Below are 16,657 nucleotides of genomic sequence, written 5' to 3' on the forward strand. Positions count from 1 at the left end.
AGAGACTGCCTTCTTTTTCTGTGTTTGTACAGTGGGTAGTACACTGGGGTCTGGGTCCATGACTAGGCTCCTAGACACTACATTACTATTAATAAAATAGAAATTAGAAGGTTTACTGAACTGTGGGGTGGGCTTGAAGACTGGTTGTGAAGATGAAAGCAGCATGTTCTGCCGTGAGACTCATTGCATCGGCATGTGTGCATGTACCCATCTTGGTGTTTGTTTTATATCTAGGATTTCTTTTTTTTTCTAGGTCCGGGGAGTTTGAAACTAGTCTCCTAGGGTCGGACAATAACAATGAGTGCTTCAGTGATTCTTCTACCTCTTCCAAGAGTCAAGTGAGCGGGAGCTCAGAATCTGGGGGCAAGCGGGCTATTCGCAGACCACTGACTGGCTGGAAATGAGAGGAATAAAAACCAATATTAATAAATCCTCAGAGAAGAAAGGTACTTTAGAGCCCGTAGTACTGGGCAAAGCTGTCTTCTCACTTATTCTTTTAATCAAGATTGAATATCTTTCTGAAAAATATTCTGCAGTTCAAAACCACAAGTTATGGTCTCAATAGTGTCTTTTCTAGGTTAAGGAAGAATAACTGTCTCCACTGCAGAACTTATTGGTAAAATTCTGTGGTCAGTTTTGTGCAGAAGGTGGGGCTAAGTGATCTGGCCTTTAAGATCAATGAAACTATGACTACAGGTCTGCTTTTATCTGTGGGTGAGAGCTCTGCCAGTGTTTCAGCAGAATGCTTTGCATAGGAATTTTAAAACTAGGCTAGACAATAGAAACAACACTAGAACATATACAAAAGAGAGGAAGCCAGCAGTGGTCCTGGGGGTTAGAAATGGGCATGAAGTTGTCCTCTCCATTTCTAACATCTGTTATTTTCTGATTTAGAATGGGCTAGGGCCTTTTGTGCTGATGTACTAATGCATCTTGCATGTCATATCCCATGAGGTGAAACCTGTTAGTTAATGATGAGGAAGATCTCTGATATTCAGGTGTCATACTGGATGAAAACTGGGGCAGTGTGAAAGGAGGCATGAACTTGGATGAGAAGGTTCTGCATGTGTAGGGATTGGTCATATCATGTCAGTTGAAAACCTGTCTTTGAGACACCAGTACACAGCAGGGGGAAAATCTCAGTATTGCCCCAGGCATTCAAATATCATGAAACTGGCTTAAAAATCATGTTTTAAAAAAAGCCTTTTGTTTCTTTGCAATTTCTTTTTGGTTTTTGAGCTCTTACAGTCCACTGCGGTGCAACCATGAAAGTAGAACCATGTTGGGTTTTTTTTAACATGAAAGTAGAGATTTTCATGTAATTGGATCACTCCAGGAACTGGGACTTCAAGACAAATACAAAATATCACAAGAGTCATGCTAAAACAATGAGAGTTGGCAACCCTGATTTTTGAGAGGAAAGATCCTATGGGTGTGCTGCATCAGCATTTGTGTGTCCTGTGTGTGGGTTTCTTCCCCCAGTGCGCTAAGTGAATCATAGAATATCAGGGTTGGAAGGGACCTCAGGAGGTCATCTAGTCCAACCCCCTGCTCAAAGCAGGACCAATCCCCAGTTAAATCATCCCAGCCAGAGCTTTGTCAAGCCAGACCTTAAAAACTTCTAAGGAAGGAGATTCTACCACCTCCCTAGTGGGGGAGGCCTGTCTATGTTCTTGGTGTCTCAGTGCCTTACAGCAAGCAGAATGCAAACTAGGCAGTAGTGGGTGGTCAGATGAGTCTTCCTGAAATCTCTTCTGTGATGGATGAGGAGCTTCCCCCTGAGAGTGGCTGTGGTGGGCAGGTGATTTACATGAGCTAATACAAACTCTTTAGCAGTCTCTGCAGCATGACTAATGGGGACCTGACTGGAAATTTGGGGAGCAGCAGCTGAGGGTCAGTTTTAGGTGCTGGTTGCCAGTTCCTTGTTCTGGATGTGGGCCTAAGGATCCCAAATAAGGGGCTCCTTTCTGCATCTTTTCTCCTGGTTTGGCCCCAATTTCCATGGATATTGCAGAGGAGCAAACTCTTCCAGAAGGTGTTTTATACTCCTTTTCTCAAACTTTCCAGTCCATTCTCCATCCTCTTGGTTCTGGCAGTGGGGTGTGTGTTGCTTCTCTCTTTCTGCGTAGAACCGGGGAGCAGTGCAGTACTTCCAGTCCTTTCAAGGTCCTGCAAAAAATTCTGCCTTCCTGACAGAACAACCACTGGTTCAGTGTTCCCCACTTGCTGAGTCTTCCTTTGGCCTCCCTTTGACTAGGCTTGTATGCAGTTCAACCACTAGGAAACCCAGGGACAAAGCGTGTTGAGTATCCATTACAGAAGGAGTTCATCCAAAACCTAACAACTTCCTCTTTCTGGTCTGTACTAACCACCAAATCAGTTTCAGCTCCAGCTGAGGGTTGGACAGGGTGACCCACTTGTTATTTCTTAGTGTAGACAGGGCCCAGGTCTTCAGCCTTGTTCCTCATAAGGCCCCAAGGTGCATGTGGCTGTTCTGTGTTACTGCTTACCTGGTTGTGAGCGGTTTGTGATGTTACTCTTCAGATCTCTGATTATTCTTTCTGACTCTCATGTCAGCTGTACTCCTTGCCTCCCACTTGTGCACAATGGTTGCTTCCTGTCTTAGGGTAAGCTGGCCCTTTAAGAGGGTTGAGGCTCAGTTGCACCTATGCCATACTTTTAGTTTGCCTCCCCAGGTGGAGGAAATGAGCGAAGTCATATGACTAAACTAGGCATGCTGGGGAAATAAGGGGAGCTTGTGATTCAGTCATAGAGGGACTACAGAGAGAACAGCGCTGGGAGGCAGTGCTGTATAAAAGAGTGTGTTGGGGGGGGGATCTGGGCGGGATGAAAGATTAGGAAGAGGGCAGTGGGTTGGAGGGACTGGCCATTTGACACTCCAGGGGACAGAAAGCCTAGTTGTTCGTGTTCCCAGGAGTGGGAATGCATTGAAAAGGTGAATATGAGTTCCCCCATGCTGCCGCCTAGCAAGGAGATGTAATGACCCCTGAGAACAAGGGGAGGATAGAGAGACTGAACAGAGCCCAGGTGGGGCTAGACCTGAGCCCAGGAGAAGGGCAGGGTTGGAAGGGAAGATAGACCCTTGGGAAGGAAAGGCTGTGCCCAGCTTAATAGCAGGGCAGAAGACTATTTTGGCTTTGTGTTGGTTTGGACTTTGATATCCCAGAAGGGGTGTGGACTTTTTGGGACTTGGCCATGGGGCTAAGTCACCTCAGCAGCCAAACAATGTTGAACACAGAGAGAGCACCATTGGAGATAAGGGGAAACTGAAGCAACGGATGGAGATCGGCTAGGTGTGATGTTACACTCCCCGAGCCTCAGCAGGACTGACCTGTCTTCATTCTCTGACACCTCACAGGAGAATCACCTTCCAGGGGGAAGAGGAAATCTGAGCGAGAGGATGATGAAGATTATGAAGAGTTTTCCAGAAAGAAGCAGAAAGTTCCTGGTAATATGAATAACTTGTAGTTCCTAGTATCAGAGGGGTAGCTGTGTTAGTCTGGATCTGTAAAAGCAGCAAAGAGTCCTGTGGCACCTTGTTGACTAACAGACGTATTGGGGCATAAGCTTTCGTGGGTGAATACCCACTTCGTCGGATGCATCCGACGAAGTGGGTATTCACCCATGAAAGCTTATGCTCCAATACGTCTGTTAGTCTATAAGGTGCCACAGGACTCTTTATAGTTCCTAGCCACAGACCTGTGTGTGCTCTCATCTTCCTATGTTGTTACCGTGTGCTGCTGGAGCCACGGTCCTGCACATGCTCTTGGCTACCTTTCTGTAGGGATTGTGCCCTATGCGAGCCCTCTGCTGCTGCTGCCCGTATTCTAATCCACAGTGGGGCTGGAGCTGTTCTAAATCTCACTCACCCTTGAAGTTTAAAGCAAGCCCCACTGAATGGGAGGTTAAGGTTTTGGACTGGGACCTGCGTTCTATCTCTGGCTTTACCACAGCCTCCCTGAATGGTGTCAGGCAAGTCACTCACACCAGATTTTCTGAAGTGGGCACTAATAGCAGGCTCCTTGTTTTCTGGCTGCCCAACTTGATACATAGAGTTTGACTTTCTGAAGTGCTTCAACTCACAGCGTTAGGTGAAGGAGACCCTGTGGATGCTCAGCTCCTTTGATAAGCAAGGTCCTGTGTGTCTTGAGTTGAGCACCCAGATTCGTGCCAGCTTCCTGAAGTAGGGGTATGAGACCTTGCTCATGGAATTAGTAATACTAGTCAGTGGAAAAGGTGAAGCTAGAACTCATGGTCTCAAGGCTCTCAACCCTAGGCCAATGGGTATTTTGGTGGGGGAAAGCAACAAGAAGATGTGGAGGAATCCATATTTTCTTTGTCCTGTCTGTTACTCTGTGCCAATTGTATGGAGATAATGCAGGAATTGCAGCAGGGCCTAGGAACATGAACAGTGCAGATGGAAATTTCAGAAAATTAAAAGCATTCACCATTTTTATATGCCTATTAGAACTCATTGATTTTCCTTGTTTTAAAAATGGTGATTTTCCACCATGTTTTGTAACTTGGCCAAATGGGGGTGAATTTTCACAGGAAAAGCAAAAGGCACCTCTTGGATCCTACTTGCTACTCCAAATCACAGGCTCAAGCTATTCCAAATCAGGGAAGAAAACTGTAGCTGAAATTAGGCCATTCTAGTGGAAAATGTTATGTAATCTTCATTGTAGGCATTTCTACAGCCTTGAATATAATAATACTTCACATGACTTATGAGGTAATTTAATCCCGTGCTTCCAATTTATAATTTGAAAAGATCAGCAAAGCAAGAATTGTTTGCTGGAAAATCTACAAATGCAAGAATTTCACAAATAGCCAAAAGGTGTCAAATACATTATTTGTTACTCAGGACTAGAGGTAGGCTATAATTTGTAACCTTGTCTCTCATGTGCTCACTGATAAGTTATTCCAATAAGTAGTTTTTTTATGGTGTTGGCTTGGCTGTGCTGTAGCAAAGGCAGAGCTTTTATTATGCTCTCAGCTAGAGCTGTGGAAACGCTGAAATGCAGTGCTCTTTTCAGTCGTAATGTACAGCACCGTATTCAGGAAAGTAATCTCCCTAAAACAGTAACTGAATTTGAAGTATAAGAAATGTCTTAGTCACATCCCTGAATCGAGCAAATAGAATTAAAATATTACTACATTAGTTGCTTTCTTTTCAAAGATTAGTTCACTGTGCTGTACTTGGGGCTCTCCTTGGAAAGAGTCTAGAAGCTTCTGCTGGCACAGGATGTAGCATCTGTCCTTGAGTGAGGTGAACTTCTCCTGTCAGAGGAGCTTGACAGCAGTTGCCTGCTGCTTGCCCTTGGGTACAGTTCAAAATGTTGGTTATGATTTGTGAAGCATTGAATGGCCTTAGTATTAGTTCCCTGAAAGGAATGGAGGGATTGATCAGGAAAGAAAGGTATGTCGTGGAGATCAAAACATATAGGGTTAAAGTGAGAATTGCCAAAAGTCAGGCTGAGTTAGACCTTGAAAGGAAATTAAAACAAGCAGTACAAAATTCTTTAGACCTATAAATAAAAGAGAACAAAAAGACAAGAAATGGAGCCACTATGGAAGGAGGAAAGATTAAGAATAATCTAGGTATGGCCCAAAAAACTAAACCTTTGCCTCAGTGTTCAGTAAGGATGAAAATGTAGCACATGGGAATAAAGGCAGGATGGCTAGTGGAAAGGACTTTATAGAAATGGAAATGACCACATCCAAGGTGGAAACAAAGAGTTAAATCAGGGGATCAGATAGTCTCCATCCCTAAATACTGAGTGACTTGGGACATGAAATTGCAAGTCCAGTAGCAAGGATTTTTAATCTAGCACAGTGGTTCTCAAACTTTTTTGTACTGGTGACCACTTTCACATAGCAAGCCTCTGAGTGTGACACACCCCCACCCCCACCCCCCGGGCAACTATAGACCTATTAGTCTGACGTCTGTGGTCTGCAAAGCTTTAGAACAAATTTTGAAGGAAAGAATAATTAAGGACGTGGAGGTAAATGGAAAAGGGGATGAAATGCAACATGGGTTTACAAAGGTAGATCATCCTAGACTAACGTGATATCTTTCTTTGATATGATGACTGAGTTCTTTGGCTCTACTGCATTTACTTTGTCTGTCTATCTGGACTTCAGTAAAGAATTTTACGTGGTACCACCTAGGGAATTATTACGTAAGAAGGAGAATATGGGAATTGGTATAGGAATTGTAAGGTGAGGAAGGAAATGTCTAAAAGGGATAGGTCAATGGGTTGTGCTGAAAAGAGAACTGTTCAGCTGGAGGGAGGTAATTAATGGAGTTCTTCGAGGATCTGTCTTCAGAGCAGTCTTTTTTGCTTATTTTCATTAATTACCTTAGGTCAAAAAGTAGGTGTATGTTAATGACATTTGCCGATGACACAAAGTTGGGAGGCATTGTCAGTATACAGGAGGGTTGGAATATTACACAGGAAGAATCGGGTGACCTTGAGGACTAGAAAAATAGAAATGGGATGAAATTTAATTGTAAAAAGTGATAAAAATTTCTGTGAAAAGTGGGAACTCTTAATTTGGAAACAAAGGAGCAGAAAGACCTGGGTGTATATATAGATCACAAAATGACCACAAGCCACCAGTGTTCACGCAGCCATGAAGCAAGATATTTCCAGAAGAGATAGGAAAGTATTCATACTTTTGTACAATGCACTGGTAATACCTCCTCTGGAATACTGTGTACAATTCTGATCACCCATTTTCAAGAAAGATCAGTTGAAACTGGAACAGGTGCAGAGAAAGGCTACTAGGATGATCAGGTGCATGGAGAACCTATCTGACTAGAGCAGATGAGAAAAGATTAGCTTGTTTAGCCTAGCAAAACGAAGGCTGAGAGGGGATATTATTGCACTCCGTAAATACATGAAAAGGGTAAACACCAGGGAGGATAAATGTTGGCACAAGAACAAATGGATATAAACTGACCATTTTTAAATTTGGGGAGGAAATTTAGAAGATTTCTGACCATCAGAGGAGTGAGGTTCTGGAGCAGCCTCCTAATAGGATATTTTCCCCACTACTCCTAACTAGTTTTACAATGGAGTTTGGTAAGTTTCTGAACAGGATTATATCATGGGTTTCCTGTTATAGCAGGGAACTGGACGTGATGATCCAGGAGGTCCCTTCCAGTTTTATGTTCCTTTCATATTTCTCTCCCCACATCCTATTATAGTGGTTGTAGTCTCCTGGGCTGCTCTTCCTGTGTGTTCCTGTTGCTTATTCTCTGGGATATGTGGTGTAGGATTCGGAGAAGAATCCCCACCTTTGGAACCTGCTTCCTATGGGGCACGCTAGAGCCCCAGTTGCATGAACTTCAGGGTGTCCTGTAGATCACATACTCTCTTGACTTACGCCTTTTACGTCTCCATTATTTGTGCAGTAGGGTTTTATAGTATTTATTTCTTGAGCCATATTTAACTAGCTCTGGATGCTGAGCTAATGGACTCCATTTTAAAATCAGTAAATAAACTTCAGTCCTCTGCAGAGAGAACTTGACCCTTGCAGTCCTTGCCTGCCAAGCCAGCAGCTTGAATAGGGCCCCTGCCCCATGAGCTCCACTTTCTGTCTAATGAGGGTGTCAAGGTTCCTTCCCCACTCTGAATTCTAGGGTACAGATGTGGGGACCTGCATGAAAACCTCCTAAGCTTATTTTTACCAGCTTAGGTTAAAACTTCCCCAAGGTACAAACTATTTTCCTTTTTCCCTTGGACTTTATTACTGCCACCACCAAGCGTCTAACAGATATATAACGGGGAAAGAGCCCGCTTAGAAACTTCTTCCCCCCCCCCAAATCCTCCCCAAGCCCTACACCCCCTTTCCTGGGGAAGGCTTGATAAAAATCCTCACCAATTTGCATAGGTGAACACAGACCCAAACGCTTGGATCTTAAGAACAATGAAAAAGCAATCAGGTTCTTAAAAGAAGAATTTTAATAGAAGAAAAAGTAAAAGAATCACCTCTGTAAAATCAGGATGGTAAATACCTTACAGGATAATTAGACTCAAAACATAGAGAATTCCTCTAGGCAAAACCTTAAGTTACAAAAAGACACAAAAACAGTAATATCTATTCCATTCAGCACAGCTATTTTATCAGTCATTTAAACAAAACAGAATCTAATGCATATCTAGCTAGATTACTTACTAAGTTCTAAGATTCCATTCCTGTTCTGTTCCCGGCAAAAGCATCACACAGACAGAGAGAGCCTTTGTTTTCCCCCCCCTCCAGCTTTGAAAGTACCTTGTCTCCTCATTGGTCACTTTGGTCAGGTGCCAGCGAGGTTATCCTAGCTTCTTAACCCTTTACAAGTGAAAGGGTTTTTCCTCTGGCCAGGAGGGATTTTAAAGGTGTTTACCCTTCCCTTTATGTTTATGACTGAGGGTTTGCAGAGTTAGGTTTCACAGATTTTCTCATTATTTACATTATAGCAAGGAAAAAGCAACGAGCTGGGGTGCAACAAAATCCCAAATCCAAAGGGCGTTATGTGCGAAAAGAGCCACCAACGTATGCAGCAGGTAAGAGAGACGAGCAGTGTTTAGGTAAGAGGTGAATGTAGTTCTGTGTGGTCAGTCCTGGGTAATGTTTTTCTATGATCTCAGTCACTTTGCTTTTGGCAAAGGAGTGTGAATACCATCATCGTTTGGACCCGATGACATTGTAGGAATACCTAATGGTGGTGGTTGCAGCATGTTGCTCTTTACCACTTTCTGTCATTTAAACCTATTCTATGGTAACGTTCCCTTTCTAAGGCATGGAAATTTAGACTTTGTACTGGCAATGCATGTACAATGGTGCCTGGGGAGGGAATCACTTCTTGAATTGTGCAGAAATACATCAAGCTGGTTTCAGCCTAGACAACAGCAAAATATTCATATTTCTTTCACTCAGCAGAATGAAGGCATTATACAAGTCACCCCATGCCATAGCCTGATAGCCAGAGGCTCAAGCAACCCCTTCTGTAACGATGCAGTAACACCCTTGTTCTAGAATGTTGGACCATATAACGTTCAGCCTTTGTTATAATAAGCTGAGTGACCAGTGGAGTGTCAACTACACCCACTCAACTCCCAGCTCCTATTCAGAAGGACTTATGATTAAGAACATAAGAATGGCCATACTGGGTCAGACCAGTGGTCCATCTAATGGTCTGATTCTCATCAGCCTCCCCCCTGTCTCAAGGGGACACCTTTTAGAGTTACAGATAAGGAGGAACTGTATTGGAGCACATTGCTGTAAGGATTCCAGTTCTGGCTTTCATTCTCTGAAACCATTTTCAGGCCAGAGAATCCTTGGAGCTGAAACTTCTCCTGCTAATTCTCAGAAAGGGGCCAGGAGGCCACACCTGTCCGTACGCTTTTCTTTGCCTGTTGTATGGCATGGTCTTCTAGAGCAATTCCATGTTTGCATGAAGTAGCAAAGCCATTTATTAATGTACAGTGAAATCACATAGAAATCCTCATTCCTTCAGCCCCCTTCCTAGTTTCCAGTGTAAATGATCTGGGGAGGGTGAGGAGATCACACAACATTTCAGATTTAGTTAGTAGAATGGGGAATTTGTCCCCCAGCAATGCAATCAAACCATTAACTTAAAGAAAAGCCCTTCTGCCAAAGCTAGAGAAAACCTAAGTTGTGTTTCATTTTGTTCTTGATTTTCCTCCTCTTCTTCCTCCATTCCTGTGATCTGACAGGCAGTGTGGAGGAACAGTGGTACCTGGAGATCCTAAATAAGGGCAGAGTTACCTGTCCAACATGCAGAGCTGTTGTCAGGAAGACTGTAGAGGGGCTGAAGAAACATATGGCCAATTGCAGACAGGTGAGAGAGACAGAATAGCACCATCTCCCATTCCTTTATTCCCCAGCTTAATGACCACAGTACCTGCCAGCAGGTACACAACCTTCAGACCATTAAGAACCACACAATTTCCTTCTATCGTGTTAATGTGAGAGGTATCCATTTGCCTGTCTGTAAATCAGCGTGGTCAACTGCTCCTTCCTCTGTGTTACTTGTGGTTTTAGGAAAGTGGGCAGAGACCTATCCATTCTCTTTTTCTTACCCTGTTTCTTTCTCTAGTCTTTATACCCCTCTAAAGTCTGTTCATTGACTTCCAAATGCATGGTGGGTTTTTTCTCAGTGTGCAGTTATCTGACCCACACAAGGTTTTCTTCCCTGCCTGCTGCCCCATTTCTCCTAAACAGTCACCCAATATCTGAGGTTTGTGTTAATGCAGTCTGCATTCTTGTTTTACTTGTAGGAAATGTTCACATGTCATCACTGTGGAAAACAGCTCAGGTCTTTGGCAGGAATGAAATACCACATCATGGCAGATCACAACAACCTGGTAACGTTGATATTGTACGTCTAGCAGAAGCCCTGACCTTCCAGGCCAGAGAGCCCTTTGTTGCTCCTTTGATGCTACAAAGAGACTGAAAGGTGGTGGTTTTGTCAAACATTTTCTACCTTTAAAAATTCAGGTCTTATCTAACCAGTTTTTCCTGAAAGACTGAATACCTGGAAAACTAGTAGCATTATGATGTCAGAAATGCTAGGCAAGTGACAGCTGATAAAGATGAGAAGGCCTTTCTATTCAGACTCTTTAAAACACTCGGGTGTGTATTTGTTATTAAAATTTATCAAATACTCTGTTTAAAAAAAAAAGTCAGAAGAAATGATCTGATTATTAATTAAGACTCTGTAATTCTCACCCCTTCGCTAAAGGGCTGGGAGGTTTTGTGAAATACAGATCAGAGTCATCCAGCAATAATGGAGCAGACTAGTTGAGATCCTGACATTTTCAAAGTAAAAAGCAAGCAGTAAGCACCTTTCAGTCCTCCTTTATCCTGCATAAAGATACACAAAGGGCATAACCCATTTTCCCCCTTTAGTCACCTTTAAGAAGCCTCTGTCTCTAGGTCTGGCAATGAAGAGTGAGACCCTTTGGGAGATGTCACTCAGAAGAGTGGGAGAGAGCGTTCCTAGGCTTGGTGAATTTATCACTCATTGCTGTTTATATCGTGTTTATCACCACAGTATCTAATAGAATAAATAACTGATGTAGGGCTGTCCTGTGCTGCAGAGTTTGCCAACAAAACTGTCATTTGTGTTACTGCTGTTCCGAACCCTGAGGACAGCAGTGAAACGAATGAGAATTGTGTCACTTTCATGCTGCTACTGCTTGAGAAGCTCTGAGCAGCAGCTGAGACAGCAGGAGTTATTCACAAGGAAGGAGGGGATACAATGGAAGAAAAGGGAGGGGGGATTGCAGGCATGCAGTGTAACAGTGGCCTGCCCTGCCCCTTAACTCACAGGATGGGAACAGCAGAAAGAGAATGCTCCTCCTCTCTGGAGGGCAGAGGGAGCTGGGCAACTTGAAGTGTATCCAATACCTGGGAGTCAGAGGCTGATATGAATATTGGCACCCCAACCAGAGTCCAGGGATAGCACCCTTATAAGGTCCTCCTATATCCTCCTCTTCCCAGCAGCTGTAGGTTGGCTGGGCTTTTCATCAGGGTGGGGGCCTTTAGTTGGATGTTAAAATAATCACCTGTGAAATAGTTATCACCCCACTGGGATGAATGGAACAGTTCATTTCTCTCAAAGCTATTCAGTTGTCCGCAGACTTAAGCAGAGATTGCATCATCAGATACATTCAGGTTACTTTTGGAAGGTTTCCTACACAGCCATAGATTTAGAAAGTGCTTAGATTACGGAGCTGGATTATGGAGCAGATTCCCAGAATGTAGAATTACAGAGTGCTGAGGGCCCTGTGCTCACCTTTTTTCTCTCTGCTTTGCTTTTAGCCAGTTGTGAAGGAGGGAGGTGAATTAGATGAGCAGTGTGAACGAGACCGCCTCCGGAAGGTGCTGAAGCGAATGGGAAAGCTAAAGTGTATGAGGGAGGTGAGCTGCAGTATCTTGTGTCCCAAAAGAAGCACCAGCCTTTGCCAGAGTTTAGAGCACCGCATGATGTCTGCTGGACACACTTACAAGAGCCAGTCAGTGGGACCTGTGCCAAAGCTCTGGTTATGGTTTTAAGACAATGGGCCTCTTCAGAAGAACCTAATGCTGTTAGGTAACCAGGTAGACAGCACAATGGCAGAAGGGATTAAAACTGACAAATGTAAGGTGACGTACATTTAGAAGGAATAATTTAAATGATCTGCACTCGCTGAACTATTGTAACCTCTTACCTAGGGATATGATGGGTTCTGGTGGGCTGTAGCTCAACCCAAATTATAGGGCTTGATGTAGGTATTTCTGCATGAACATCTCTGGCATATTTTGTGCAGGTCAGACTACATGATCATTATGATTCCTTCTGGCCTTAAATTCTATTAATCTATTGAAAACTGAAGATGTAGAGGTAATTGTGAAAAGAACAGACATCTGCTTAATGTGCAGCAGTGATCAAAAGAGCGAGTAAAATACTTAGGAAGTACTATGGCTTGGATAAACTTTGGCTACAGCTCCATTCTCAGTGAGCAGGTGTGTACTTCACCACAATTTGCCTAGCCCACCTCTACAATCAGAAAGAGGTCAATAACTGAATGAGCAATGTAGACCTACAGCCCCTCTTGCCTCTGTAGGTGATCTGGCTGGGTAAGGGCTGAGAGAAATTGGCAAGAGACAACGTACACAAGCTTTTGCCATCACTTCCCAAGCTGTAGCTGCTCTACAGAAAGAGGGTTTCAGTTTACAAGGCCTCAGTTTGGAACTTCTCATGCACTGAGTTCACAGCAAGATGGGAGGGGACAAACATCTAATATTTATACTGTCATCAGTGTGTCCACACCTAAGATTCTGCATTTGGTGTTCATCATTTTATCTCAGAAAAGACAGAACAGAAATGTAAAACAAAACAGTAAAATCCTGAGAAGGGCAACAAAAAAGATTTGGCAGCTATTTATAGTGGGGCTGAAAGGAGGGTACCATAAGAACGGCCATATTGGGTCAGACCAAAGGTCCATCTAGCCCAGTATCCTGTCTTCCGACAGCGGACGATGCCAGGTGCCCCAGAGGGAATGAACAGAACAGGTAATCATCAAATGATCCATCCTGTTGCCGATTCCCAGCTTTTGGCAAACAGAGGCTAGGGAAACCATCCCTGCCCATCCTGGCTAATAGCCGTTGATGGACCTATCCTCCATGAATTTATTTTGTTCTTTTTTGAACCCTATTATAGTCTTGGCCTTCACAACATCCTCTGGCAAGGAGTTCCACAGGTTGACTGCGTTGGGTGAAAAAATACTTGGTTTGTTTGTTTGAAACCTGCTGCCTATTAATTTCATTTGGTGACCCCTAGTTCTTGTGTTATGAGACGGAGTAAATAACGCTTCCGTATTTACTTTCTCCACACCAATCATGATTTTATAGACCTCTGTCATATCTCCCCTTAGTTTTCTCTTTTCCAAGCTGAAAAGTCCCAGTCTTATTAATCCCTCCTCATACGGCAGCCGTTCCATACCCCTAATCATTTTTGTTGCCCTTTTCTGAATCTTTTCCAAGTCCAATATCTTTTTTGAGATGGGGCGACCACATCTGCACACAGTTTTCAAGATGTGGGCGTACCATGGATTTATATAGAGGCAATATGATATTTTCTGTCTTATATATCCCTTTCTTAATGATTCCCAACATTCTATTTGCTTTTTTGACTGCCACTGCACATTTGAGTGGATGTTTTCAGAGAACTATCCACAATGACTCCAAGAGCTCTTTCTTGAGTGGTAAAAGCTAATTTAGTCCCCATCATTTTACATGTGTAGTTGGGATTATGTTTTCCAATGTGCATTACTTTGCATTTATCGACATTGAATTTCATCTGCCATCCAAAGGAATTCACCATCCAAAGAGGAATTAAGGACTCAGGCCAGATTCTGTGCTGTCCCTCTTGTGCGAGAGCATGGCATAGGGCTGTTCTGAGAGCTGAATGCCAGTGAGGGGAACTCCTTTACACAAGTGGTAATCCACAAAGGGATGTAATGGTGTAAATAGGCTGTGCAACAGGCAGAATCTGATCATGAGGCTGCTTCATTTGGAAGAGTACAAGGAGGTATGAGAGGTATTTAGAGCAATGGATTGTGTTGATGGGGCTGACCATGTTTTATCCTGCCCTATCAAACAGAATGTAACGCTGACAGACCCTGGTCGTCGACAGGCGGGATCGAACCTGGGACCTCTGGAGCTTAGTGCATGAGCCTCTACTGCATGAGCTAAAAGCCATATAGCTGTTAGATAAGGCTGTAGAGCAGACTCATTAATCTCTCTAAGTGGCCTAAGTGCCACTAGATGGGACAGAGCACCACACCCAGGAGGTGTGGGGGTTACACTGTAAGATGAAAATTTCAAATGGACAGAAGTAAATGTGTGTTTATGTAGCACGCAACTACTCCGTGGAGCTCACTGGTAGGGGATATTGAAGCAAGCCACTGACTGGTCTAATGTGGGTGTTCTGTATTTATTGTGTAGGATGCCTCTAGTCCCCAAGCACTTCATTTTGGCCGCTGTACTTCGCTGCTGTGATCATTCCCAGTTCTCCACAGTGCCATAAATATTGGTATCTCTTCATGTGGTCACTGCCATTGGAGGTTTTCTTGCCCCTTTGAACATCTGTAATGTTCTGCAGCTGCCAAGTAGTTACCTAGCTCCGTAGCTTTAAAAGGGTGGCATCTGCAGTGAGGCAAAGAGGGAAAACAATGACCAATGGGCTCCTTCATATAGCCATGAATGTTTTCCCCAGGAGAGTATTACACAGTGATGTGAATTATGGGGGTTTTATGATATCCTGTGCAACATCTGAGGCTGGCAGCTGCTAGGGAGCAATCAGCCCAACCTGGATGGACCATTAGCTTCTTCAGATTCAGTAGGGTTTTTTCTGTTCTTTGCCAACCAGGGATGGGGTCTGCCACGTGTGCCAGAGCTCTGGCTCCATACTCTTCTCTTCTGCACTGACAGGGGTGTACAGGCAGCTTCACCAGCATAATGGGATACCTGTACCATATGAAAAAGTGTGGGAAGGAGGCCTCTGAGTTGGAGAAAATGGCCATGAAATGTCGTCACTGTGGGAAAGCATACAAGTCAAAGGCAGGGCTTGTTTATCACCTTAGGTCTGAGCATGGGCCGGTAAGTATGAGTTGCCATTGCTATCGGGAAAAGGAGCTATGTGTGGTGACCTCTCTCTTTCTCCAAACCACTCTTCCATTTGCCCACTTTGGACAATTGATTCTGATCTCCCTGGGCCCACTGTACACTGGAGAGCCTAGTCCCATCTGTTTCATGCTTCACGGTGTTGTAGGGGCAGGCAGCCTCCTCCTGCCTCTCAAGTAGAATCCTCCTTCCTGATCCCTTTTCATCTGGGAGGGGAACCTGCAATGCTCCCCTCGTGACTGAGACTTCTGCTGTTCTGCAGCTAGGACAGAGCTTGATACATAAGTAATCTGGATGGCAGCAAACCCTTCCCCAGCTCCCCTCACCCTCCTCCTTGGGGGTATGGTGCTGGCATGTTTGATGTCCTGTGAGAGCTGCTTGTTGCTCTTTTTTTCCTCCAGATTTGAGATCCATCTCTGGGACAGGACAGGAACCAGAATGCATGTTGTTCCTGCGGTGTTCAATAGAAATGGGGGTGAGGTGCCTCAGCCCATCCAAGGCACATATCTCTGGTTTCTTTCTGAGCCCAGATGCTCTCAAGCTTTGTGTGGTGTCTGGGCAGAGAGCTCTCTTCCCACAGCTGCCCTGATACATGGATCTCACAGTCTTTTCCTGCCTCCAGGGTACTCTTGTGCCTGAGTTTTTTGAGGGGAAGTAACTGGGATAGGGCATTTTGGCCTGGTCTGAAGGACCTTGATGGATCATTCAAGTGTGGCCTAAGTGGGATCTGATGAATAGAGCTCACCTTATTGGCCTTTCCTTGCAGGTCACTTTCCTCCATGAAGAAGGGAGGCCTGAGAGTCTGAAGGAAATGACCCTGGAGCCCAGTAGTGCAGGCAGAGTCCAGAGAAAATCTGCTAAGGTGGCAGTCTATTACCTTCACGAGCTAGCTAATGAAGAGCTGGCCAAGGAGTGGCCTAAGAAGAAGGTTCTACAGGACCTCGTCCCAGATGATCGGAAGGTATAAGGCTTTAGGTGGGGACTGTACTGGCAAAAAGTCTTGCACGGGAGAAGAATCCTGCACTGGCCCCTAGGAGATGGCACTTTATAGTGCTTTCTGGTTCCAGGCAATGGGCCAATAGTAACTGATTGGGTGCGGAAAGAGCTGATTTATGATACTATATAAAATGGGGTATACCTGGCTAGGCAGTAGTACTGCTGAAAAGGATTTGGGGATTATAGTGGCTCACAGATTGAACATGAGTCATCAGTGTGATGCACTTGCAAAAAATGCAGATATTCTTAGAAGACTCCTATTACTACATCCATGTAAAACATGGGAGGTAACTATTCTTTGAGTAGTTGCAGACATGTATTCCAAAAAAGTGTGTGTATGCCTAGTGCACTGAAATCAGAGAATATTGCCTAGCAGTACACTAGGAGTGATACTCACACGCTTCCCTCATAGCCCCTGCCATGGCTATATAAGGGTGGCACTTCTCTGATCCCCATA

The 16,657-nt window shown here is 44.2% G+C and overlaps 1 protein-coding gene across 1 annotated transcript in view; it reads left to right on the forward strand.

Annotated features, from left to right (window-relative positions):
• Positions 1-16,657, forward strand: part of ZNF512 (zinc finger protein 512) — a 74,517-nt gene that overhangs the window by 39,743 nt on the left and 18,117 nt on the right. Inside the window, 9 exon segments of the mRNA XM_074947236.1 lie at positions 254-384; positions 387-446; positions 3,380-3,469; positions 8,490-8,576; positions 9,750-9,874; positions 10,314-10,400; positions 11,860-11,958; positions 15,013-15,180; positions 15,971-16,165. Of these exon segments, the coding sequence (XP_074803337.1) occupies positions 254-384; positions 387-446; positions 3,380-3,469; positions 8,490-8,576; positions 9,750-9,874; positions 10,314-10,400; positions 11,860-11,958; positions 15,013-15,180; positions 15,971-16,165 (1,042 nt within the window).

Source organism: Natator depressus, chromosome 3 (assembly GCF_965152275.1).
Source record: "Natator depressus isolate rNatDep1 chromosome 3, rNatDep2.hap1, whole genome shotgun sequence".
Taxonomy (NCBI): domain Eukaryota; kingdom Metazoa; phylum Chordata; order Testudines; family Cheloniidae; genus Natator; species Natator depressus.